This window comes from Dasypus novemcinctus, chromosome 10, assembly GCF_030445035.2.
Source record: "Dasypus novemcinctus isolate mDasNov1 chromosome 10, mDasNov1.1.hap2, whole genome shotgun sequence".
Classification (NCBI taxonomy): domain Eukaryota; kingdom Metazoa; phylum Chordata; class Mammalia; order Cingulata; family Dasypodidae; genus Dasypus; species Dasypus novemcinctus.
This window is the reverse complement of record NC_080682.1, coordinates 90,812,507-90,839,154: the sequence shown is the minus strand read 5'-3', so window position 1 is coordinate 90,839,154 and position 26,648 is coordinate 90,812,507. Positions and strand designations below refer to the sequence as shown.

The 26,648-nt window shown below is 50.8% G+C and overlaps 1 protein-coding gene across 3 annotated transcripts; it reads right to left on the bottom strand.

Annotated features, from left to right (window-relative positions):
• Positions 1–20: 20 nt before the first annotated feature.
• Positions 21–22,225, bottom strand: APBB1 (amyloid beta precursor protein binding family B member 1). 3 transcript variants are annotated; one of them, XM_058305818.2, is made up of 15 exons: positions 21,465–21,589; positions 16,577–16,637; positions 13,374–14,093; positions 8,530–8,705; positions 8,373–8,429; positions 8,177–8,262; positions 7,995–8,058; positions 7,422–7,571; positions 6,884–7,011; positions 6,372–6,486; positions 6,139–6,223; positions 5,792–5,875; positions 992–1,107; positions 669–845; positions 21–591 (listed from the first exon to the last, which is right to left on the bottom strand). In XM_058305818.2, exons 3-15 carry the CDS (start codon positions 14,077–14,079, stop codon positions 424–426), a joined length of 2,112 nt encoding a protein of 703 aa, XP_058161801.1. In that variant the 5' UTR covers positions 14,080–14,093; positions 16,577–16,637; positions 21,465–21,589; the 3' UTR covers positions 21–423. The 3 variants fall into 3 exon arrangements, with proteins under 3 accessions (XP_058161801.1, XP_058161800.1, XP_058161799.1); XM_058305817.2 differs by lacking the exons at positions 16,577–16,637; positions 21,465–21,589 and adding an exon at positions 21,898–22,225; XM_058305816.2 differs by lacking the exon at positions 16,577–16,637 and having other exon boundaries at positions 21,465–21,794.
• Between the last annotated feature and the right edge of the window lie 4,423 nt (positions 22,226–26,648).

Sequence of the window (26,648 nt, the reverse complement as noted above, 5' to 3'; positions counted from 1 at the left end):
CACAGGAAGCACACAGCTCAGCAGGGCGGACAGACTTTATTAGTGGTATCAGTACAGTGGAGGTGCCCATGGAGCAGGGTGGAGGGGACCCATGCCTGGACCAGTCCCCTCCTCCTGCCCCGCTGGACCCTGTGGGGATGGAGCCTGGCCTGGACCAGCCCCCCTCCTCCACCTGAAGCATGGGATGGAGAGCCCGGAGCTGGCCTTGCTTCCTGCTCCTCGTCATCAATCCAGTGTTGTCACTTCCTTGCAGTGATTAGATGTCTCCCTCCCCAGCCCCGAGGCAGGAACCCCAGCTAAATGAAGGGGGGGGCAGCTTTGGGGAAGGGGCAAGACCTGGGAATAGCCCTGGGGCCCCTTCCTGGCCCACACTCTGGAATTTCCTGGGCCCAACCCAAGCAGGTGGAGGGAGGACTGGGGTCTTCAGGGGCTGTGGGCCCCCAGGCGTTTGGGCTTGAGGGAGCCCCACAATGACTGAACACCTCTGCGGACAGTCCACCCTACACGCCTGGCAACGGACTCAGCAGGGGGTGCTGGGAGGCAGGAGGTGGAGGCCTGGGAGCGGGCATCCAGACACTTCTGGTAGCGGAGCTGCAGGGAGGCAGGCGGGGCAGTCACTCTCCAGCCTGCCCCAGGTTGGGTCAGTGCCCCCCACCCTGCCCACTTACCATGCACGCAGCCTGCACGGCTTCTGAAAGGCTGGCAGCGTTGGGCTCACACCAGAACATGTGGCAGCAGAAAGAGGCTGGGCCAGCAGCCATGATAAACGCGAACGTGTGCACGTCTCTGCCCACAGCCAGGAAGGAGAGGAAGCGCACTCGACACTCCCCCAGCACTGCCTCCGTCTGGGGGGAGGAGACCCAGTTAGGTACACACCTGCCCAACCCTCTGTGGTCCACTGGGATGTGTCCATCTTACCTCCAGCTCCTTCCCCCACCCGATTTCCCCTCCATGCCAAGATGCAGCCTTGCCTTCTACCCCAGTGCTTTACCTGCTGGTGCAAGATGGTGAGGGTTGCAGGGGCCACGCTGACATGACTTGGAGTCCACTGCTCCCGGCTGCTGGAGGACAGGACTGACTCCAGGGCCCCATTAATCACATCTACCCCTAGAAGATACAGACACGAACGTGGCACCACTGGGGGTAGGGAGAAGACGCTGCACCTCTACCCTAGAACTTCCAGCACCACCAGCCAAGCCCAGGGCTTTTGTTCCATTCCCATTTCACCAGTATCCCTTCCTTGAAGCTCTCCTCCTTAGCTTCAGTGATAGGGCAGTTTCCTGGTTTCTTCCATCTTGAATACTAGGCTTGGTTTTCTTTGCTGTCTCTGCCTCTTCCTCCAGCCTCCTTAAACTGACTCCCAAAGCCCTGACCTCCCATGGCTTGCTCTCCCAGTGCTCATCCAGTCAGGTATTCCGTTCCATTCCACTCCACTGTTTCACCTCACCACAGTGACTCCCCTCTGCTGGCCAGTCCTCACACAAGACCCGATCTTTTTAAAATTTTTATTTCTTGGTAAATATACCCATTTGATGGGTGTTTACCTCTGTCTTACACTGTACTAAGTCATCTAAGTGCCTTATCTCATTTATACCTCATAACAATTTCACAATAGATTCTTTTATCACCAAATTACAAATGAGAAAGTTGAAGCTTACAGAGCTCAGGTAATATCCCTAAGATCACACCAAAGAACGTGGATCTGAAGTCAGGAGGTCTGATACCTGAGCCTGTGTTCATCGCTGTGCCCTTCCCCTGCCTCTTCCCCATATTTCCAATGTTCAAAAATAGAAGGGTTGTCACAATCTTACTCAAGAATTCCTATAATTGCTCAAAGGCCATGGGACCCAAGGCTCCTGACTTCTAAGCCAGTCAACTGTCCCTCGTACCACAATGGCTTCTTCCACCTCAAACTGCCAGTAAACGTTTCTACCTGTGCCTCCCGCTTTTGCTTCTCACACAGCAGAGGACTGAGGTAGGAGCAAAAGACTGGCATGGTGGTGGCACAGGGATTAGTCCCTGCTCTCCTTGAGAGCTGGCTGTGTGGTCCATTTCCTTAACTTCAAGATGAGGAGGTTAGAGTGAACAATGCCAGTGCAAAAAGCACGTCCCTCTGTGGCCCCTCCTGGGCTTTCTGACCCTTTTGGTGCCTCAAAGCTCCCACCAGGAACAGACCACAGTGGGCCCCTCATGGGCAGAGGACAAAGGTCTTCCTCAAAAGTCCTCTCCCATCTTGACCTTGGCCATCTCTCTGGCTGGATCAAGGCCAAACTCCTCTTTTGAGAATGCAAGTCCTCCAAAAACTAGCAATGCAAGTCTCACATTTTACTTCTTCCTGAGCTGCAAATGATTTCTGTAGCATTTATGAACGTCTAATCTTGGCAAATGTCCTGCCGGGCAGACGGGGAACACAAAGCAATAGAAGATTCTCTCGAGGGACACAGACTATAACAGAGGGAAAAGCCACTGTCTGGAGTGGCTTTCCGACCCCCAACTACCTGAGAAACTCTCAACTTTCATCCTTCAGGATGACACCCAAGCTCCCACCTGGGAAGCCTTCCTTGCTGCAGAGCAGAGAGAGAACAACAACCTCTGGGACAAGTCTTATCAAAACATCTAACTGTTGGAAAACACTTTTTCATATTGAGCTGTGGTCATCTCAAAGACAGAGACCATGTTTAATCCATCTCTGGACCCCCATCACAGCACAGGGCTTATCTGTTTAGGGAATTCTACGTGTGTGAGCAAGTTACCCTCAAGACAGCACGGCAAATGCATCTGAACTATAACCACGCAGTGCAGGTATCCACAGAAAAGTGACAATGCAGGCAGGAGCGTGGCCTGCAGAGGGCCTCAAAAGCCAGGTAGAAGAGTGTGATGTTTCTCACATTTAGAGCAGGGCGATGGGAAATCTCAAGTTCATGAGCGTGGGTGGGACGTCAAAGGCAACCTGCTGACTATGCAGGTGGGTGTGTGGGCTGGAGCCTGGCCTCCGAGGCTGGGGAGGGTCTGCATGCAGGTGGAGAAAGCAGTGCACATACAGGACATTGAAACAACATGGCCTGGAAAAAGCCTCTCAGATTTGGTAAGAACTCAGGGCTGCAAACTACACCCTGTCCCTCAGCCCCACACTCCCAATCCCCCTTACCCTGATATCCTCCCCCCCCCCCCCCCATAGCACTTGTTGCCTTCTAACATACTATACACTTTATTTTATTGTCCATCTCTCCTTGTTAGAATTAAGCTCTTAAAGGCGAGGATCTTTTTCTGTTTTGTTCATTAATAGATCCCAAGAACCCTGAATAGTGCCTGGCACAAGTCAGGCACTCAACAATCATTTTTTGGATGAATGACTGATGAATAAATGAAGAGTGCAGCTTCCGGAGGAGCAAGTGTTCAACTCTTGGAGATTAAAAAAGGAACATAAGATAAAGCAGAAAGTGAGCTTAGAGACCACTAGACCACTGGTGAGCTTTTAAGCCCTGGCTGAAACCAAGTAAATCAATGGAGCCAAAGAGCAGAAGAGGGACAGAGTTGGTTTAGCATAGTGAGGGCCCATGTAAGTTGGCAGATAGAAAGTAGCAGATATGGAAGTGGGGATAACAACAGGAAGAGTCAACAAGGGTTTAGAAGCTGAGGGTGAGAAGTGGGAGGATCAGAAGCAGAGATGCAATGGTCCGCTAAGCCTCCTGAGCATGCTGTTCCCAGCTCCAGTTCCAAGTCTTTGGTGATGCCATTGACTAGAACTGGAATGCCCACTTCTCTCTTCAAATGCGTGCCTTCCTTCAAAACCCCAGTTCAATATTCACTTATGCTACGAAAGGTGCCCTCATTGAACATAAGGTGTTGGCCATTGAAGACAGCAGAGTTTGAGGGGAAGGGAAGACAAGAAGATGACCAGGGTTTGAGTCCTAGGCCCACCTCTGCTGAGTGTGTAATTTGATGCAAGTCTCACTCATCCAAGCATTCATTTGTTTGCTCATTGACCAAACATTTATGGAGCTCTTCTTCAGTGTCTTTTGACATGATACCCTACCAGTCCCTGAAGCAGTCTCTTTTTACCTCTGACCTCTTTCCTGCTTCTCTCACTTCTCTTTGCAGTTTTGTCCTCCTCCACCCATCCATTAAATGTCAGAGAGCCTCATTTCCCCATCTCACTTCAGGGAGCACACTCTCCCGGGTCAATCTACTCCAAGCCTAGGACTTTGATTACCTCTATAACCCAAAGGTGCCCAAATTTATATCTCCATCCCAGACCTCTCCTTTCAGCTCCACACCTGTGAATCCAGCTGCCAACTTGACTTCACCTCTCAGCTGCCCCAAAGGCACCTTAAGCTCAGCATGTCCAAACCTGGGCTCACAATCTCCACCCCACAACTGACTTCCAGTGTTTGTTACTTTGAGGGAATGCCACAACTATCCGGTCAATTCCAAAATGAAGAAACCCATCATTTGGGATGCCTCAGTCCCTCACACCACATTCAATTAGTCACCAAGGCCTGTAGTTTTAATCATCTAAACACCTCTTGAATCCACACATTCCTCTTCAGATCCACAGTAGTCCAAGAAACTCTTATCCTTGGCCACAACTACTACAAGATCCTAACTGAGCTCCCCATATCCACCTCTGTCTGCATTTGCCATCTCTGTCTTCATGGTATAGCCAAAATGAGCTACACAACTCAAATCTGATTGTTTCAGGTCCATTGCTCAACTCTTCGATAGCTTCTTGCTCCTCTTAGGATGAAGACCAGAATCATCAACATGGCCTATGAGGTCCTGCACAGTCTGACCACTGCCTACTCCCAGTCTCATTGGCCTTCTCTCAATGCCTGCAAAGTACCTCCCACTATGGGCCCTCACACACTGCTCACTCTAACCTCTACCCTACCTCCAGCCCTATCCCTACCTCCAACTCACTTTGCAGCGTTAGCTCCTACTCATGGTGTGGTCCCAGTTCAAATGTCACTTCCTCAAGGAAGCCTTTTTTGACCCCCAGACTAGATGACGTTCCTCTGTTACATAGTTTCATAGCACCCTACTCACCTCTTTCAATGAATGAATGATTCAGTCTATAATTACATTTGTGTGATTATTTCATTGATGCCTATTTTGTTTTGTTTTTCTACTAGCTTATAACCTCCATGAAAGCAAGACTGTGGTCACTGATCCCCCATAACTGGTCTCATGCCTAGTACAGGGCCTGGCAATTAGTAGGCTTCAAAGATATTTGTTAAGCGAATGAAAAAATAAACAACAGGCACTGTGCTAGCACTGGAAATATAGAAATAAACTAGGTAGTCTCCATCCTCAATTTCCTTACCAGTAAAATGGGCATTAGCATCATCCCAACCTCATAGGGTCGATCATCAAGAATTAAATAATCTAATAGACAAGTGCTTTACAAACCACTAAGACACATTACAGTTATGTTCAATGCTTCCCTCTCCAGATTCTCACAGCCCAGAGTGGTGCCGTAATACAGAGCCCAGCTCCAGGCTACTGCCTGGTGTTTCCAGTCATCTAACACCTGCCTCCCTCTTTTGTAGAAGCAGGAGTGGGGCCCAGTTCAGCACCAACCAACCCAGTGAAGGCATGCCAACTTTCCTCCTATGCTGCAGGTAGGACTCAGAGTGTGGCTGGGACAGAGGTCCAGGGAGGTGGGATTCATCTTGAAGGGCAGGGAGACACCAAGCATGAGCTATGCCTTCTGGAAGAGGCACTGAAAGGCAGAGTGGGGACAGAGCCTTGGGGGACAAGGTGGAGGTCATGGGGTGAAGGACACACATACCCACAGGTTTAGCAACAGGCACATTTCCCAGGTAATAGACTTGGAACTTCTGAACCAACTCATTCTTAGGTGCTGGGAATTCCACTGTGGGAAAAAAGAGGAGGGTCATTTGTGGAGGCAAAGCTTGCTCAGTCCCAGGACCCAGGCCCCTGGGCATTACCTCCACTCCTCCCCTCCCCACCTCCCTTTAACATAAGTCCATTCATTTATTTGATCTGAAGTATTCTGTCTCTATGCATTTACTTTTCTATCATTTCTGTCCAGTAGCTCATGTCTCTCCTTGCCACCTCTTCCACACACTTCTGCCAACAAAACTGAGCTGGACCTCTTGGGGCTGAAACACTGACCTTGGAAAGGGACATCCACCAGTTTAGAATGATCCAGGGAGAGTCCATTTACCAAGCAGCGAGCACTGCGCCGTTCAGCCATGATCTGAGGAAGGAACGAATGGAGGGAAGGCGCAAGGAAGGGTCTGTTAGAGCTTCAGCACACCGTGGCTCCCCACCCCCACTCAGTGACCCCACCCACACCCTTATGGAGCAAAGGTGGCAGGCAATCGAGGGAGAGGAGGGGCCCGTGCCTTAGAGCAGATCTCATGCAGGCTGGTGGCGATGTTCTTGGCGGGGGCCTCACAGCGGAACACGTGGCACTTGAGCATCTGGGTCAGCTTATCCCGAGCTACGTAGGCAAAGTCCCTGTTGGGGGGAGGAGCACCTCAGTGTCTCCCAACGCCTCCTAGTGTTAAGCCTTGTCCCCATCCCACCCCACCCACACCCTCCCTGTCCATTGCAGCTCCTCCAGGGCGTCTGCCTTCTGGCTGGAGGGTCATAGGCAAGCATGCTGGGGAGGGGGAATGGGCGAGCACAGCAGGTGGAAAGAGGCAGGGCAGAACGGGGTGGGGGGGGTGGGGAACACGACTATTTCGAGGTGTTTGGTCCAGGTGTGGGAGGAGGCGAGATCAAGACAAATAGACATAGTACCTCTCTCTGGGTCCAGCAGCACAAGAGAGGCAAAGAGCAGAATTAGGGAGAAGGGCCCCACTCTGACTGCCGGCTGAGCCCCCACCCCCAGAATCCCAGGCCCAGCTCCCACCTTCCACTGTCCCGCCCGACGCCCCACACACGAATGCTGACAATGGGCTGGGCGTGCAACAGTGCCTGACTCTGAGGCTCCACCAGCTTTAGCGTCTCATCCTCCAGCTGCAGCAGCAGATCCTTTCCCTGCAGGCCCAGGAAGCAGGCGCTCAGTGGTGCCCCAGCTGGGAAGGTGGCTGCTCCCTGCCACCTCCCACTTGGTTGGGGAGGGGGGCGGGAACACGGAGGGGATAGCACTGCTCTGGGGCCCTCACTTTGATGTCAGACAGCCCACCCTGCAGGCCTCCCACCCTGCAGGCCTCACTCTAAGAGAGGTCACACCTGCCACCTCTCACATGAATCCTTTTATCATCCCCATCACAAGAGGAAAGCCACCTCCCCAGGCCCTGACCTGGGGTCACAGTCCTGGAGTCCATCTCTCAGGACTGTCACTTGGGATGGGCCAGACGCCCCCACCCTGCTCTTACTCTTAGAGGGGTCAGATCTCCCATCTCTCACAATTCCCCTCACTTCTCCCATTGGCCTTAGGCTCTCACCTCCCCCCAGCCCCCAGACATGGGGTCATGCAGGTTATTTTTGTGGTATGAGAGCTGACGAATGCAATTGTTGACTGCCACACTGCTGCGTCCAGGCGCCAGCTCCTCCTCAGTCATCTCCACCCAGCCTAGGGAGCGCACAGCGAAACACTGCCAGAGACAGGAGAAGGGAGGGAGGTAGAAGGTCTGTGCTAGACTGAGGAGCCCCCAGCACAGGACACGGGGGCTTTGCTGAGACCAGACTAGCTCATGTCTTAGACAGTGGTTGAGCAGAGGGTAGAGGTTGTGTGGAGTGGGGTGGGGGTTGGAGCCAAGACTGAAAAACTCCCCAAACAGGACACAATTGGTGGGAGTGGGGGTCTCAGAGGAGACCCTGCTAGTCCAAGGAAGCATCTGACCCAAGCCTGGAAGGTCACCCTATCAGGCCACTGGGCTGCATGAGTCAAAACCAGAAGTGTTTCTAGTTTGGATACAGGACTCTGTGCTGAGACTGGAAGAGCTCCTAACTCAGGACTGGGGGAGCTGTTCTGAGACCACAGAGGTCCCCAGAATTGGCTTTGGTCTTGAACAAACCTTGATCCCTGGGTTGGCATTCCGTGGGGACAGCTTCTCCTCCTCTTGAGGCAACGGCTCTGGGCTGGAGGCAGATGGTGACACTTGGTACAGGGTCCCCAGACATGAAGCTGCCCCCTATGCCCCTTCTAGATAAATCCACCCCAGAGCTAACCCACTGCATCCCATGCTTTCCCACTCACCTGAGGCTCTGAGCTGGAAAAGGCAATGTCCCCTCCCCAGGGTCTTTCAGCACCAGATCCATAGGGGCCTCTTCACTGGGTTCATCCTTGGGAAGGAGAGTGAGAAATTAGGACCAAAATTACTCCTCTTCTCCAGCACTCCATGCCCCCCTCCCACCCCCCACTGCCAGCATCGTGAAGCCGGACCCTCACTCACCTTCCAAAACTCTCCATCCTCAAAGCCTTCTCCATGGGCAAAGCCCGTCCAGGTGAGCTAGGAGGAAGTAATGGGAGCAGCAAGTGGATGCTCGTCCTGCTCCAGCAGCGCACTCGCCCTCCCCAGCTTGGTCAAAAAATAAGCCTGTAAGCCTCACCTGGGACTCCTCTCGGGGGCTGCTCCCCTGTGACGGGGAGGCCCGGCCTGGGGGCTCCCACTGGGTGGTCCCCGTTGGAATGTGCCAGTAGTAGGTCCCTGAGGTGTCCTGGACCCTCATCCATCCAGCCGGCAGGTCGGAATCCGTCTCGAAGGCGTTGGGGTTCCAGAAGGAATCTGCCAGGTTGGGGGCCTAGTGAGGGTCTGTCCACGCAACAAGCAGACAGCAGGTGCTTATGCTCCATCCCCTCCCTGAAACCTCATGGTTGAGAAGGAGTGGAGGAAGGGCTACCACACAACACAGTGCCTGCTTCCTCCGAGAGCCTACAGCATGCAGCCACAACCCAGAGGGCCATAGCAGCGGGTATGGCTCAGGTCTCCTGGGCCGTGCTCCTGGCTAATGTGCCCACATGGAGGGAAGGGCAAAGGCTGGGAGGAAAGAAGGGAGGGAGGGAGGTGGGGTGACCCCAGTTAACTTCTCATACATACCCATATCTCAGGGTACATGAAGGTGCACACATTTCCCAGCTCCTACACACAAACATGTGCACACTGACACACAACATGTACAAATCCCTGCCACACACCTGTGCAGATACCACAACCACAAGGGTGTGCACACAAACAGAAAATGCCAGCAGATGGCAGATCTCACATACAGGTGCACACGTGCATGCATGGGTGCACACACACACACACACACCTCCAGCCATACACTAATGCAGACACCATGCACAGATGTGTGCACATGCAGAGAGATACATATATCAACCCCTTCCACACATGGGTGCAGACACCATCACCACAATGACACCAGCAGATGTGCAAAAGGCACACGAGGAAATGCATACACACTCAGACCTGCGATATACATCAACCCCTGCCACGTGAGTGCAGACATCCCAGAAGCTCACACCCCGACCCCTGCCACACACAGATGCAGGCAAACATTCCATGCGCACACTCACACACTGCGCACCTGTGACATACGGCCCTCCTCCCCCCGCAGAGCCACACCACTCCATTCCTGTCGCCCAGCTTGCCACCTCCTCCACCTCAGCTCTCCCTGCCAGCCCCGCCCCACTTCATGCCCAGCCCCGGGCTGCCCCTCACCTGGGCTGCTGTCCTGCAGGATGATGGCCAGGAAAAAGTCCTGGGAGAACATGGCGCTCACTCCCGGCCCCTCCTGCTCCACCCTCCCTCCTCTCAGCCCCTCCAGCCTGGTGCTGGGCTGCAGAGAAAAGCTCATCCCGCCCCCTTCTCACCAGGGCAGAGCGTCTGCCAGGCAAGATCCTCCCCCGCCTGGAGCTCTCCAGGGAGGGGCCAGGACCACTGTGCTAGGGGGCCTCCAGGGGTGGGGCTGGGGGAGGAAATGAGGCTAATGAGACCCCAGCTCCTCTGCTTACATCTCTTCTTCCAGACCCTTGCTTCCTTCCCCCAATCCTGAATCTCCACCCCATCCAGCCACCCCCAGTGGTCATCTCAGTGTTCTAGTCAAGCCTAGTTTTGGGGACATTGGGAGGCTCAGCCCCTGGGGAATACCCCAGGCACCTGGGGCCCAGGAGAGCCTACAGCTCTCAGCACAAACAGGGTGTGGCTTCAAGGCCCCCAGAGATCAGTCCCCTGCCCAGAACCAGCCCAGCAGCTTGACCCCAAGGGTGGGCTTAAGGGCCTGAGCACGAACAAGCTTGAGGCTGGGCTTGGGGCTTCCCAGCACCACCCCCCTCACCTGCCAGGGCCCAGCCAGGCTGCAGCGTCTCCTCGGCAACAGCAGCAGCAGGACCAGCTGGGAGCGCCCAGACTGCTGACGTGCTTCCCGTTACCAAGGAAACCAGGAATCCTGACGGGTCCAAGAGTCAGCACTGAGGGACAGGCAGTCCCAAGACCCAGGCTGCTGGGCAACCAGGCACAGTAAGAACCAGAGGTGGGCGTGGCTATGCTAAGGTGTCTGTACACCAGGTGTGCGAGTTTATTGGGCAAGTGCTTCCAAATGAGGATGGGCTCATAGACCCCCAAGATGGGAGGGGTCTCTTCTTGTCCATCAAGCCTTCTAGAAGCCATAACTGTCCCCATCCCTCACCCCTCCCCAGTCCCACCTCAGGCCCTAGGGTATAACGTCTCCACTGAGCACCTGACTTTTAGCTAAGCCTCAGCAAAGGCTTGCTTTTCCCAGAGAACTTCCATCCCCTTCAGGGCTCTCCTAAAACTTTCCAGGAACACCACTGCCCAGGGCCTCCATCCCTGCAACAACTACGCCCTTCTTCATGAAGAACCATAGCCTTCAGCAATCCCAGAGCTCCCACTTCTGGAACCTGGGGACCGACTCACCATCTCCTAACTGAGTCACACACATGAATCCCTCTACCATCTGTGCCAGCCTGAACCTTCCTGCTTCAAAGAGCTTCATCCTTCCGATCTGTCCTCGGGGTGTAGCTTCTCCCCCCCTTGACCATCTGGAAGGCCCTTCTGGAGCTTGGCACATCTCCCTCCAAGCACAGCCCCACCCGCGCCTTTGCTTCCACATACTTGTGCTTATTCAGGAATGTACACCTTTACTCACTGGTTTTTCAGGCACTCATGCACCTAGTAAAATGTTTAAGCAGGATTCATTCATTTATTCATTCATGCATGCCTGCCTTAGTGGTTAAGCCAGGTGGTCATTTGCTCAGGAATCAGTGACTGACTTAATATTTCCCCTCCTCTCCCTGCCCCTCCCTCCTACTCCCACCCTCCAATTCACTACTTAGTCCAGGCTACAATTACTTTTCACCTGGATCACTGGGACCACCTCATAACTGGTCTCCCTGCTTCCTGTCTAGTTGCCTCCAATCTGGGTAGCACACTGCAGCCTGAAAGAGTCTTCCAAAATGCTAAACCAATCAAGTTACCACTCATAATTGTTTTTTTCATTGCCCTCAAGGTAAAATCCAAATACCTCCACAGGGTTTCTGTGCAATCTCCAGGGTTCCTCTCAGCTCAACCTTATCACTAACCGCTCCCCACTCCCCTTGGTCTCTGCTGGGATGCATCCCACACCTTCTCCCAGCCCAGCCTCCCTCCCATTCCTCCTTCTGGCCTCAGTGTAAAGGTCACTTCCCTCTCTCCCTCACCACACGCAGAGCAAGGCCAGGTGCCCTCCCAAACCTCCCCCCTCCCCAGTGTGCATCACACTGATTATCTGTTATATATATTTTACTGCTTATGTCTGATTTCCCACTAGACTGTCAGTGCCATGAGGATAGGAACAAAATCTGTCCCCTGCAGTATGCATTCCTAGGACAAGGCCTGGCACTCACGATCTAGTGGGGAATCTAGAACTATCTACCAGTTAACGGAAAGGTGTTTTGGCCACCACCACAGGGAGCCTGCAAAATCCAAATTGTGGAAAACTCAGGACAAGCCCCATGATTTCTTCAATAAGAGAATTGCAAGCAAAAAATTGAGAGAGATAGAGAGAGAACTTACAGATCAAAAGAAACTTTAAGAAAAAGAAAAAAAAAAAGAAATTTTAAGAGATACCAGCCAATCCCAATGTCTAAACCCATTTGGATCCTGAAGCAATCAAAAAAACTTTAAAGGGGGAAAGGGGAACTTAGTTTCAACAGGGAAAATATAAATATTGACAGGATATTTGATGATATAAAGGAATTACTGATAATTTTTATAGGGATGGCATTGTGAGTTTTTTTAAAGAGTTTTATCTTTTAGAAATATATATATATATAAATGTATGGATCAAAGGATTTGTTTCAAAATAACCTAGGCTGGGGTCGAAGAGTGGAAGAGGACATAAATGTGGCAAGATCAACCATGTATTAGCAACTGTTGAAACTGGGTGATGGGTGAATTAGGTTCTTTATTCTCCCTACCTTTGCATATGTTTGAATATTTCCATATTAAGTTTTTCAAAAGGAGAAGGTATGCTGCCCTAGCTTGCTGTAAGTTCATCTGAACTATATGCTCCCAGCAAAAGTTCCCCAGTTTGAGGTCTGGGTATGAGGACTGCTGCTTGCTGCTGATGGAAGTCTTTCCCTAATCTTTATTTATATTCCATTCACAAAACTCCAGGGTTGTGGCCACAGCCAGTTATCTCTGCCCTTTGCTCCTTAGCCCTGTGTGCATCTCTGTGTGGCATAAGCAAGTATAGGACCAACTTACTCAAATGGGAGAAGTTCAATGGTCAGTCCTTGGTATCCTACCAGCTAATACCTATTCCTGATGAAACAGCAGCCTTGCAGTGCCCACTGTGGCACTCTGCACAAGGTATGTAGATCACAAGCATGCAACACCCCCCAGGCTTTCCACACAGAGCTCTGTGGAGAGGTGCTGGCTGCTCCCTACAAACCCGGCCTATTAAAACAGGGCAGAGATGGCCCCAAGCACATCTCAAACTCATCATGTTGGGCACACCAGTGGCATAAGAGCTCAGGCCCTGGGCTCAGACCTGGTTTAGATTTCAGTTCCACTGTAATCTCAGACTGTCCTGTATAGTCAGACTATATGTAACCTTGGGAAAGCTGCTAAACTTCTCTGAAGCTCTTTTTCTTCATCTCTAAAATGGGCATAACAGTCCCTACCTCCCAGCCTTACTGTGAGGATTAAACAAGGTCATGATGAGCACAGAGCCAGTTACCTGCTAAGTGCCCAATAAATGGACCTAGTCCACCATCTACTGGGGCATGCATGAGGCTGGTTTTATAAGCTTGTTCGAATGTTCTTTGAATGTGGGAATGGCCTGCTACAGACTGAGAGCACAGGCTCTGTGACTCTTGCCCAGACTGGCCCGGCCTCTGCCTTCACGCCCCCTGCCCCATCCCGCACTCCCCATGTCACTTCCACAGGTACCTGTGTCCTCCGGGGAGCCATAGGAGGGGCTGCCCTGTGATAAGGTAGCCCAGCTTGAGTCCTCATCACTGGCTGCACTGTTCCGCATGCCAAACAGGAGACTGGCACTCTTGCTGTGCTCCCGTGGACCGTCTGCCAGGGCCTGGGGCCCGGGGGCAGCCTCCACCCCTTCCAGGGGCTTGGGCAGCCCTGGAGGAGAAGACAAGTCCTCCTCCTCATCCTCTTCCTCATCGTCCTCTTCAGCCTCCCCTGCCGCCTTCTCCTCTCCCTCATCTGGCCCTGGTTCTTGGGTGCTGATGATGAGGCTGGGTCGTTGGAGCCCTCGGTTGGCTGCATTGTGTGCGGAGAGCTCCAGCTCAGAGTACAGATGCATCAGGCCTTTGGGGCCCAACGGTGCCATCTCGGGCTCCTGGCCAGGCTCCTCTGCCAGGGTCAATGTCACGTTGCGGTTCTGGTCACGGTGGGCCGTGGCAGCCCGCCGGAGCTGGTTCTGGCCCTCCTTTAGCCACTTGGCATTGGCAGGGCCTGGCTCAGGCCCACCGCCCTCCCCCATGGCACTGCGCAGGTCCTTGGGTCCCACAGCCGTGGCCTGCAGCTTGGCGTTGAGCAGCTGGTTGTGGGCGGCGTTCAAGGGTAGGCTCAGAGCGGGGCCTCCGTGGCTGTTGGCGTTAATGGCCGACTGGCTCAGCGACGATGGAACAGACATGGCCTTGGCAGATCCTGTGGGGTGGGGAAGGGAGACCATGCTGAGCCTCCAACCCAGGACAGTAGCACCCTACCTTTGTCCCAGGACTCCACCCTGCACCTTCTCATCTCCCCGGACTCAGCTGGTCAGAGAGCACTGCTCCATGTCCCATGAGAATGACTGGGCTTAGCTTCTGTCCCAGCCCCCCAACCCCCTTCACAGGCCAGTTCCAGGTACACAGTCCACCCCATCCCCAAACTCTCCAGCTCTAAGCATCCTGGGAGAGCACGGCCAGCCTCCACTTGGCCTTCACTCCCACCACAGCCTGGGCAGCAGAGCCTCTGCACAATGGCTCTCTGTGCATCCCCACTTCCAGCGCCTCTGACCAGTGCCGACTGTGCCAGGGACACAGCGGGCGTGGGACTGGTTGATGCATTCTGGATGCAGGACACTGACTGCCCCCTTCCTCCTGTCATCCTGCTACCCGAGCCCACCCCTGTGATCTCCCCAGGCTGTGGAACCATCTTCACAAAACCACTGAGCTCAACAAGCCCACCCCACACCAGGAACTATGAGAACAGAAAAGAATGAGTCGCAGACCCAGCCCTCAGGGGCATGGCCTTGAGCAGGCAGGTCGCAGGTGAAAGGCCTTCTGCTCCAATTCGTGGCTCCTTTGGCCAGCTGATGCTATACTTTGGTAACTGTTTCTACGCAGTCTGAAGGGCCCGTTGCCCTTCCAGCCCGTTCAGTGGCTCAGCAGGAGCCTTTGATCTGGACCCACCAAAATTTTGGGTCTTTGCCCAAATAACACTTTCTCAGTGAGGCTTTCACTGAACACAGATTTTGATATTTCAGGTCACCACGCCCCCTCCTCGGCCATCCCCAAACCCTTCACTACCACTTACTACCATCTGACAAGCCAATATATTATTTTACTTTGTTAATGATTGTCTCCCCATGGCTATAATTTAAGTTCCCTACTGGGGAAGGTTTTCTTTTTTTTCCCAATGCACTATGCCCAGTGCCTCGCCAGTGCCTAGCACGAATTAATGTATGAATCCCCCGCTGGCCATATTTTAGCACCTCCTCCTCAAGCTTCAGAAAACACACTGTGGGCATGTTACTGTGTCGCAAAACTATTGCTCATGGTGCCCCAACCAAACTCCACCTGCCCTTCAGGTTAGGGGATCTCTTATTCCGTGACTACAGCCCACCCCTCCAATTCCCCTGGGCTCCCTCCTCACAAGCCCTTCACGGGCGCCTTCTGCATAGTGGCTTGAATCCTACCTATCCTTCTAGGCCCAAGGCCCCATCCTTAAGACCCCATCCAGACTCCCCACCCTCCCTGAACTTCCACTGCAGGGCTCGCTGTCCTTCCCTGACCCCATGTGGCAGTTTGATACTATTGATGAAATCCAAACAGAGATACTGATTATGTTTGTAAGCTGATCTGTTCCTCCGGGTATGACACCCCTATGATTGTATGAAATTCAGAGGTTTCACTTTTACTTTATTAAATCGCGATGAGGGCTTGATTCGGCCACATCAGTAGGACGTGGAGTCCCCACCCCCTTGGTGGGTGGACATGCACACAGAAAAAGACACAGCAAGGAGAGAGCTTAGTTTTGATGCTGCAGCCTGGGGGAGAGGGCCGAGCAGTTCGCCTGATAGTTTACAGCTGGCCTTGTGGAGAGAGCAGAGTAGCTGAGCCCAGAAAGAAATGAGCCCCAGGAAGAGAGATGAGCCTATGCCAACCTACAGCTGAGATCAGAAGAAGCTGGGACCATGGAGCCTTAAGAGGAAGAGGAAGGCTGAACCCTCGCAGAGACTGGCAGTCATCTTGCTTCAACATGTGGCAAAAGACTTTGGTGAGCCTTGTGACTGTAAACATCTACCCCAAATAAATCCCCTTATAAAAGCCAACAGATTTCTGGTACTTTGCATCAGCACCTCTTTGGCTGACTAAAACACCCCACTATAAAGTACTTGCTTGGTGGACCCTCACCGCCCCTCCATCAGAGGTTTCTCTCATCCTGACTCCCACTGCATATCTCTCCCTCAGGCAGGCCCTACCTATGACTCTCTCCTCTCTGGATATTTCCACTTAGAGTTCTCTCTTCCTACTTGACCCTCTCCCCACCCCCCACCCCCACCACACATGTACTTCTTCCTTGCTGGCACCCCTTCTCACACTCAGTTCATCTCTGACTCTCACAGTTCTTTCCCCTCAGCTTCCTGTCTTAGAGCGCCTATTTCCCTGTTCCCTGGCTAAGGGGGAAGTTCTTCCTTTTCCTGACTCCCAGTCCTCAATTCTCTCTGCCTCCTCAGTGTAGCTCTCAGGGCGGAGCATGCAAGGTTGCCAGCAAGGTGTGTTAGGGTGCCTGAGCAAGGCTGTGCCCTCTACTCTATGGCAGTGTAAGAGCCTAACGCCGTAGCCACAGCTCGCCTTTCTGTCGTTTCTAGCTCCTCAGATCTCTGAAATAAAGGAAAAAAATTTCTGTCCATGAGTCTGCCTTACATGTAATTGTTGGGCTGCTCTGCTCGGTGTGTTCTTCCTGGGTAGAAAAAAATTGTAGCCACTGGAATAAATGGAGAAAAAATAGATGACTCTGTCAATACTCAGAACCAGATAATCCTCCAAAAATGGGAACCAGAATGGGTCACTTCCCAGTTCCAACAGTTAGATGGTTCCCCACTGCCTGTAGGGTAATTTCTGAGTCCATTAGCAGACACCCAAGAACCTCCTAGAGCCAAGCCCTATGACCTCTCGGACCTCCTCCCATTCCCTGCCTCCTTCACACCTTCCATTCCAGCCACACAAAGTGTGGTGGATTCTGGAACACGTCACACACTCTCACAGCCTCTGGTCTTTGTTTGTACTGCTCCCTTGGCCTGGTTTCCTGTCTCCCCTTGTGAGAATCTCTGCGAGTTTTAGAACTCAGCTCCTAAGCAATATGCTTTCCTGTTCACACCTCTCTTCCCACCTCAGGTGACTATTCCCTCCTATGAGTTTCAAAATACTCAGTACTGAGTTCTATTAAAATACTTGACAACATGTGTTATTCAACTGTGCATCCCCATGACCAGTTGTTGGCCTATTGTTTGCTGCCAGAGAGTGGGCCCTTTGTGTGGAAGAGAGGGGGGATGCAAGGAGGGTCAGAGATAGAAGTGGGAGAAACTAGGAACTAGGAAGCTCAGAACTGGCTCCCCGGTCTGGGCTGGGCATCTGGAATGTTAGGGAGGGTGCTGAAGAGGGATGAAGGGTCCCTGAGAGGGAAGAAAGATGGGATACAAGTCCTGGGCAGATGAGGGCTAATACCTAGGCAGGAAGTGGGGGAGTTAGCTTAAATCGACATTTCAGGCTTGAAGGTTGTTCAGTAGTGGCATCCGTATGAGGTGGAGAAGGTGGAAGATGCAGGGTCTCTGCCAAGCTCAGAGAACAAGAGGGATGATGAGCCCTTCTCTGAAGCAGTGGTGTACAGAGCCAGGTTTCTCAGAGGTCAGGCTGGGACCATCCTCCTTTAGCCCAGAAGATATGGTCTGGAAAGGGCACATGCGTCGTATGACTGAGACAGGTAGACTTCAGGGCAGCCCTGCCAGTCTGGTGATCAGGGCAAGAAAGTATTGGGAGAATAATGGAGAAGTTCTATTTAGTTAAGTGTCAAGGCCTGAGCATCTAACCTGAGGCAGTGTGGTCAATATCTGCCTCTCTCTGAGGTCAAAAGGTTGACCAGCTGCTCAACTTCTTCAAAAAGGGGCACAGCCCAAACTCTTCCCTCTCACTGGGGGTATTCATGCCTGGAACATCTCAAAGTATGGAATGGATCAAAGGGTTCTAGGAAAGGCAAGAAGTTGGGCAGGACTGCCCTCAGGGCAGGGGCTAAAGGGAGTGGCCACAAAGCCTGAAGGAGTTGATATCAGACCACAGAAGTAAAGAGTGAGTGCAGCTCAAAGTCAGGAAGACAGCATTCTATGTGCCAGGACAAAGGAGAGTGATGAATAATCAAGAAATGGTTCCTCCCCTTCTAGAACTCACTGTCTAATGGGGAAATTGTCATTAAATAATTCATTACAAGGCAGTATACTGTCAGCACCTAGAACAGTGCCTGACACCTATTTGTTGAATAAATGATTGTCTTATGAAAGGGGAAGAGCAAGGTACTAGAGGAACCTGCTACTTACTCTATCTACTCCACACATCAGAGAAGGCCTGCCTGAGGAAGTAATATTTAAGCAAAAAATAGAACACAAATCTCCTTGGACCACTCCCTTTACTTCTCTTGCCCTCTCAGTGGATGATCTCTCTTGTAGTTAACAGAGAAAATGGAACCTCTCAGCTGGAAACATCCTCAGGCATGTAAACTTAACTACTTTTAGCATCTACCATTTTCTCCTCTTCCTACCAATTGCTTCATCTGTAATTTGGACCCTTCCTTTCCTTCCTTTTCTGGGATTTTACTCTGCTGTTAATCCATCTTATTTTCTACATAATCAACCTCTTCTTCTCCATAGGATCTACTATCCCCCACCTTAAAAAATAAAATCTTTCTTGACCCCACACCCTTCCAGAGCCACTCACTGTTCTGTCCCACCCCCCACCCCACCCTATCCACCCACACAGGCAAACTTCTGGAGTTGCCATTGCTTTACCTCCCATTCCTCAACCCTTTCCAATCCAACTTCCACTCCCAACATTCGCTGCAACAACTCCAACCAAGGTCACATGGCCCCTAGGTTATTTAGTTCAATGGACACTTGCCATCGTCACCCCGGTTGTATTCTCAGCAGCAACTGATGCTGTGAACCACTCCCATCACTCATCTGTGGCTTCCATGCGCTACATCTCCTCGTTGTCTTCCTCATTTCTGGTTACTGCTTGTTGGCTTCTTAGACTCCTTTGCTGGCTCGTGTCTCTACCAGCCATTACAAGCTGGAATGTCTCACAGTTTGTTCTTATGCCCCTTTCTGTTTCTCATCCTATAATCAATTTAGGTATTCATTCATGCCCACAGCTGCAGTTACCACCTATACACTGATGGTTTCCAAAGGTATGCCTCCATCCCAGACCTCTTATCTAAGCTCCAGACACGTGCATTCAGTTTTCCACTCAGCATCTCCCCTTGGATGTCTAAGGGGCCCCTGAAACTAATAGGCCCCAAACCACACTTGTGTTTCTCGCTCTATCCCCAATTGATCCTCTTCCAGGATCCTGACTCATGGCATGATAAGACCACCTATCCTGTTGTGCAAATCAGAAGCAGCTGCACTGTCCTTGACACTTCCCTCTTCCTTACTCCCCAAATTCATCCCATCCCCCCAAGCACTAACAATTTTCTCTCAGAGAAAAATTTCTGGACTTTTTCTACCCTCCATATTCACCACCATCAGCATTCTACACCAAGGACAAAATCCTTAAGACCAAATCCTTAATGTGGCCTAAATCGTCCTGCTCAGTCTGGTCCCTGCCTTCTTCTCCAGCTTCAGTCACTCTGGTCTCCACTTTCACTGGTCTTTTTGCAGTTCCTCAAAGACACTGTGCTCTCTCCTTCACAAGGTGTCTGCATATGATTTTCCTTCTGCTTCTTCCTGGGACATTTTTCTCCTACCCTCTCAGCCTAATTACCTCCTACTCATCCTTTATATCTTGGTTCAAATATTATGTTTACAGAGGAATCTTCTTTGACCCTCTTCCCGGCTCCCCAGACAAATTTGGTTTCTGCTGTTGTATGTTCTCACGGCATCAACCACTTTCTTTCATGGTATTTATTAAATTTCTAACTTTACTTTTATTTGATTTTTCTCCCTAGATCATCAGCTTCACAAGGACAAGGACTCCATTAATTTTGTTCCTAATTATACCTGCAGTGCCTAGCACAGTGACTGGTACATAGTAGATGCAAAAGCAAATTTGTTGAATAAATAAATGATCAGATGCACCTTTAAAAAATAATTACACTGGGTGTTGTGTTGAGGATAATTAGGATGAGCTAGGCAAGAGGGTATGCTATTAGAGTAGTCAAAGAGAAAAGAAGAGTGGTGTCCTAGAATAAGTTTGGAAGCAGTAGAGATGGTATGAAATGAATGGATTTGAGAAAGAGTGGACATGACAGAACTTGGTTACATTAAATGTGGGGGTGAGAGAATATAGTGTTGCCCAGGATTCCTGCTTGGATAACTGATTAGAAAGTGGCCATTTCTGAAATGTGAAGGAAGAGCAGATTAGAAGTAGGAGTAGAGAAGGAACACAGGGAAGACAATTCATTCAGCTTGGGATCTGTACGTTTGGAATTCCTGTTGGACTTCAAAGGGGATTTCATGAGTTGTATATATAAGTATGAAGTTCAGGAAAGTGATGTGTCCTCAATATATAAATTTGGGAGTCATCAGTGTGTGTGTGTGTATATATATATATATGGAATCTGAAGCCTTGAGAGTGGATAAAATACCCAGGGAGAAAGAGCAGAACGAGAGGCAACAGTGCTCAGGACAGAACCAAGAGCCTCACCAGCATCTAAAGGGAGGAGAAGGAGGTAGCAAATCAGATTTAAAAGAATACAATGCAGTAGGAAAAAAATCAGGAAAATGATTCAAGGAGAGTGAACTGACACACAACACTGAATACTACTAAAAGGTAAAGGGGGACAATAGGATACTATCCATTGGATTTAGCCACATGGAGGTCTCTGGTGACCTTGGTATGAGCAATTTCAGTGGGTGTCAGGGACAGAAGGTGTAGTGGAGTAGATTTAGGAATGAATGGAAAGTGAGTAAATGAAGGAGCAAGGGTAGACAAGGTTTTGGCTTTGAAGAGTGGAGAGAGCTAGGACTATAGCTGGAGGGGCTAGGAATGCAAGAAAGGCACAGGCAGATTCAAAATAGGTTAGGAACGACCTCTGCATTGGTGACGGAAAACTGCTCCTAATGAGTGCTTCATCCAGTGCTAGGCCTCCAGGCTGAGCTGGGGACACAGCCGGCCCCAGGGCACACCCCTCGGTCGCTTCGGGCAACAGAATTCCGCTTGACAGATACCGGTTTGGAATCCCCGCTGGGACCAGTGTATCCCACCCCCCACCCCCCAACCAAATCACCCCACGTTCCCTTCCCAGCCCCTTCCCTCCCCTCCCCCATCTCCCACCGCCCCTCGCTTCGCGACTCCTATACTCGCCCCCAACTCATCCCGGAGGGCCAGGAGGTAAAGGTCGGGCCGGGCGTGGTGTAAGCACCGAGGTGCAGCCGCAAAGGGGGCCAGCGAGGCGACGTGGAGGCGCGCGGCTGGAGGGCCGCCTGCGGGGATGGGGCCTGGCGGGGGGGACAGGGCCGCCCTAGGCAAGGGGCTGCAGGGTCGCCAGCTGCGGGGGGTCGCGATCTGGCCGCCGGGGTTGGGCCCGGGCAGGGGCAGCTCCTACCTGCGCGGCGAGGCCCCAGGCCCAGGTGGCGGAGGTGGCTCAGGCTGCGGGGCTCTGGCTCCGCGGCGGCTTCTCCATCACAACATCCCCCGCCCAGGAGCGCGCGGGCTGCGGGGCCGCGCCCCGAGCGGCGGGGGCGCGCGAGCGGGAGGGGGAGGGGCGCCATCTTGGGCCGGGCGCGGGCGCGGGAGCGGAGGGCCCTTCCCGGACTGCATCGGCCCCTACTAACCGCAGGGCCCGGGTGCCCTGGCCCCAACCCTCCAGGACCCTCGGGCTTCGGCGAGCCTGAGCGCAGCTCCCCTCGCCACCCGACACCGCCGGCCCCCTCCTTCCCCGCTCCCCACCTCCCTTTCCGGGAACCGGGCGCAGCCCCAGCCTCCGCCGACCCCTGCCCAGCTAGGCCCCGCCTTCCGCCACGATGCCACAGACTCACCCCGCGCCCCCCGGGACTCTGCCCCCGCAGCTCCGCGGGACGAGCGACCGACGAGGGTGGGGCGCGAGCCGCTGTGGCGGGGTCCGGGCCGCGCCGGGAGGGGCCGCGGGGGGCTGCCCGCTCGGCTCCTGCAGCAGCACTCCCTGTGCCCCGGTGCGTTGGGCCGGAGGACGCAGTGTCTGTGATAATAGCTTGGTATTTGTTGACCGCTTGCCAGGCGCCGTGTTAAAACCTTCACATGCACTAATCCGCACCGCAGCCCTGTGAAGTCGCTGCTATTATTGTCCCCATTTCTTCGAGGTAGATGCTGAGAGTCAGAAAGGCAGAGCTACTTGTCCGCAGCCACAGTAAGTGGTGAAATCAGAGACTGTGACGCCAGGGTCTTACAGATGTGGATTATAAATTGCTCCCACTAGAAATCCACAAGGGGAAATGAAGCTAGGGAAGAGAGTATGTGAAAAGTGAAAAGAGAAGGATGGTCTGGCTTAATATTTGTTGCAGACCCTTGGATGGTAGGATAGAACCCAGAGGTCAGATCAGTGGCCATTGAGAATAATGAGGGGGACTTTACAATCCAGAAACCTTCTAAAGGCTCATTCCTCTAAGGCAAGAGGTGTTAGTTTATTGAACCTGCTGACATATTTTGCAATTGACTGGAGATGTCCTCAGGTCGTCTAAAACTAAGTGTCCCAATCTAAATTCATTATTTCATTTCAACCCCTAAGGAGGCTTCTAAGGAGTTTCACTGGAGTGAGGAAAAACAAAACAAACAAACAAAAAACCCCACTGCCTTTCTCCCCACCCTCAAGGACACCCCAGACTGGATACAACTCCCATTCATTCATCCTAGTGAATGGCAGCACCATCTACTCACTCACCCCAGCTAGAAGTCTGAAGATCATTTCGATTATACTTCACTGGAGAGGATTATAAATGTTTTAACTTTTTATTGGATAATTTCAAATATATACAAAGGTAGACAGAACAGTATAATGACCCCTGTAATACCCATCACTGGCTTTCAACAATTATCAACTCATGGCCAAGAGTTATAATTTCACAAACATCTATGATACATGAGCCATGACCCATGTATTTGCTTGGGCCATGTATCAGGTCCTAAGCTAGGCCCTAAAGATCCAAAGATGAATCAGATTTGGAGAAGATAGCACCCGGCCTGGGTCCTGAAAGATGAGTAGACAAGCCTTATCCAGAAGAGAAAGGTGGCCCATTCATTCATTCTTTCATTATCTTTCAACATGTGTTTATAATTATGTGTGAAACCCTGTCCTTCGTGCAGAGAACACATTAAAAAAAAAACAGTCCCTGCCCTCATGAAACCTGAAATTTAACAGGGGAAAGAGACATTAAACTTGTCATTAGAAATGTGATGAGTATCTTGAGGGAGATGTGCAGGGTGCTATATGAGCGGGTTTAGTTTGACCTGGGGATATCTGAGAAGGCTTTTGCAAGAAAGTGATACATAAGTGGAGGGGAGGGGTGAAGGGGTTTCTGGTAGAAATCAGAAGAAAAGATTATCCCAGGTGGAAGGACTGGAATAGGAGTGTGGGTTGATGATGGAGAAGAACAGCATAGGATGGCAGGCTAAGGGTTTTGGAATTTATTTTAAGGGCAATGGAAAATCATCAAAATATTTTAAGCATGAGAATGGCATGTTCACCTTTGCATTTTAAAAGTTTAGTTCCAGCTGCTAAGTAGAGAATGGATTAAAAAAAGAGCAAAACTGGAAGTGAGGAAACTAGATAGAAAGCAATTGAGGTAGTCCAGGCTGGAGATAAGAATTGCTTGGACTAGAGTGGTGGAAGTAGGAGTGGAGAAAAAATGCATAATTTAAAAAATATTCAGAAGGTATAGTTCACAGAAATTAATGACCAGTTAATTGAGGGAATATAGAAGTGTGAAGAAAAGGATGACTTCTAGGTTCTGTTTGAATTAATGAAAAGAAAAATCAGAACTATCACCTATATAATGATGGCTCTTCTGAAAACTTGTCTTCTTAATCCCATTGAAGAGGAAGGCTTCCATGTCCAGGGAAATTTCTTCAGGTAGCCAGAGGTATGTGGTCAAGATGGTAAGGGTAGAGGGAGGAGTCTAACTGGCAAGGATGAAAAAAAGGAAGATCTACTGTTTACCTGGAGATCATCCTTCTGATGTAAATTTGATCCACATGCAATCTTCCTGAATTCCTGTTCTCCTCCTTAGGTCTGCAAAACCTCTGACCAAGGCGGAGTCACATCAGTATCCTTAACTTATCCTTTCTCTACTGTCAGCGCTCCCCCATGCTTTCCATGGTAGAAGAGTAACCAATAGCCTATGAGCCATCTCAGACTCTGTCTATGGTTCTAACCACTTGTGGGGACCTCTGAGGCAGCAGTCTTTTTATATGATCACTTTGTACCTATAAGGAAAAACTGGAATTAGAAGCAAATCCATCCTGAGCCACTTACTAAGGGTACTGGCTTTATACTCTTTGGTTTGACAGACCAGTCAACTAGACAACTTTACCAGGCAGTTGGAACCCATGTGCCCTATATGAAAAGACAGAACTTTCGTCTCTATTAACAGCAAAACACTTCTGGAGCAAAGCCAGCCTTCACCACCACTATACATAAGTGTACTTCTATATAGTAATTATTTTCTTGTAGCTGAGCCAATAAACTTTTCTCCTGGGTGGCAGTTTTCAGTTGGAAAGTCTGAGGAGTAAAATCGCCCTACATATTATATGGAGTGTAATTCATAAGTCAAATGCTAGGCCTGGCAAGGACTTCCTCAACACCCTCCTTCAACACCACTATTCTAACAAACCCAGGAAGGGTAGTAGGGTGAGAGCTGAGCACTAAACTCTGGGACTTCCAGCATTTAGAGGACCAGGAGAGGAAAACTACACCAAGAAGCTGAGAAGAAATAGATTAAGAGAAGAATCAGGAGAAAGTAATGCCATGGAAGAAATCCAAGGGAGGAAAGACTTTCAAGGAGAAAGAAGTGGTCAATAGCATCAGACAGAACAAAGATTTCCAGTAAGGTCATGGCAAAAAAGTGTCCTTTGAATTTGGAAACATGGAGGTTACAGGTCCCTGTGATATAATCTGTATTAGCAGAAAATGGAGACAGAGGCCACAATGCAATGAATTAAGCAAATGGGAAATAAGTAAGTGTAGAACACCCTTTTGAGAAATTTGGAAGATAGAGAGTAGCTGGAGAGTGGTGTGAGGTTAAATATAGGAGAGACTTGAACATGGTTATAAACTATAAAAAGATACCAGCATCCGGGAAGATAGGGGATTAGAGATATGGGACTAACTACTCTCCCAGAAAAATGGCTAGAGGACAGGCAGAAACAACCTGAAGAAAGTGTTTTAGGGTTTAGGGCACCAGGGGAATGCTTGGGCACCATGCAGAAGAGAGAGAGGCAAAGAAAAAGAATCTCAGAGGGAAAACTGTGTGAGTAAAAGCTGTAGCTGCAGCTGCTCGTGCCCATCCTTCCCTCAGAGAAGACAGTTTTTAATTCTCTGGCCTCTGGCTGGTTGCTACAGATGGACAGGGCCATGGGGGTCCACCACCCCAGGAAAGGAGAGAGAAAAGGTGCTAAGGCTGATTCGGCTTTTCGCCAACAAATTTGGTCTGCTGTGTCCCATGAGCCCTTCCAGTCTGGGTAAGGCCACACCATTGTTTGCCCTGGGAGCCAGTAGAGAAGAAAAGAGATCCAACCCTCCCAACACCTCCCTACTGACTGGGACTGGTTGTTGAGGATGCAGAAGGGAGTGGAATTATTTTCTATCTGGGGAAAATGGAGAGGGCTGCCAGCAAAGATTGGAGAACAATCTCTGAGAAAGTTTGAATTGCAAGGCTCTTAGCTTCCAGGCAGAATCCTCAATCACATTGATCCTATCCATGGTTTTTGTTTTGGTTTGGATTTTTAAGATTTGTTTTTACTTATTTATTTCCTGCCTACCTCATTGTTGCTCTCTGTGTCTGCTCATCTTCTCTTTAGGTGGCACCAGGAATGGAACCTGGGACCTCCCATGTGGGAGAGAGGTAGGTGCTCAATCCCTTAAGCCTACTCTGCTCCCCACTTTGTTGTGTGTGTCTGTCATGTTTCCTCTTTGTGTCTTCTTGTCGTATCATCTTGTTGCATCAGCGTGCTGCACCAGCCCATCGCTCCAGCTCACTGTCTTGCTTATCTTCTCCAGGAGGCCCCAGGAACCAAACCCGGGATGTCCCATGTGGTAGGCAGGAGCTCAATCACTTGAGCCACATCTGTTTCCCCCATACATGTTGTAGTGAACACACTCTGAGCAGGCTTTGAACTGAGAGGCCTCTGAAGAGCACCATCTGGTGAGGAAATTAAAATTAGTGACTTTTTTTGGATTTTATACCTTCCCTCGCCAAAGACCTTGGAAGGATATCTGCAACCCATTACTGGGTCCAGGGCCCAGATATGAGCAACTAGCAGGGACAGTCCTAAAGACCTAGAACAGGTTGAACCAAGAATTAAAGAATGGCAATAACACAACACACTCCTTAACAATCAGTGGGCAGAAGAAGAAATTATAAGTGATATTAGTAAATACATTGAGGCAAAAGAAAATGAGGACAACTTATCAACACTTATGGGCTACAATGAAGGCAGTGCAGAGAGGGAAATGTATAACCATAAACACATATTAAAAAAGAAGAAAGAGCTAAAATCGAAGCTCTAACTGAACAACTGGAGAAACTAGGAAAAGAAT

What these genes read in the sequence shown, in the direction of transcription:
- APBB1 (XM_058305816.2), bottom strand. Translation starts at nt 21,630, where the DNA reads ATGGCGCCCCTCCCCCTCCCGCTCGCGCGCCCCCGCCGCTCGGGGCGC. An exon ending in GCCCCCGAGAGGAGTCCCAG is followed by an intron (nt 8,430 to 8,529) that starts GTGAGGCTTACA and finishes ACTTCCTCCTAG; the next exon opens with CTCACCTGGACGGGCTTTGC. An exon ending in GTCGGGCGGGACAGTGGAAG is followed by an intron (nt 6,487 to 6,883) that starts GTGGGAGCTGGG and finishes TCCCCCCAACAG; the next exon opens with GGACTTTGCCTACGTAGCTC.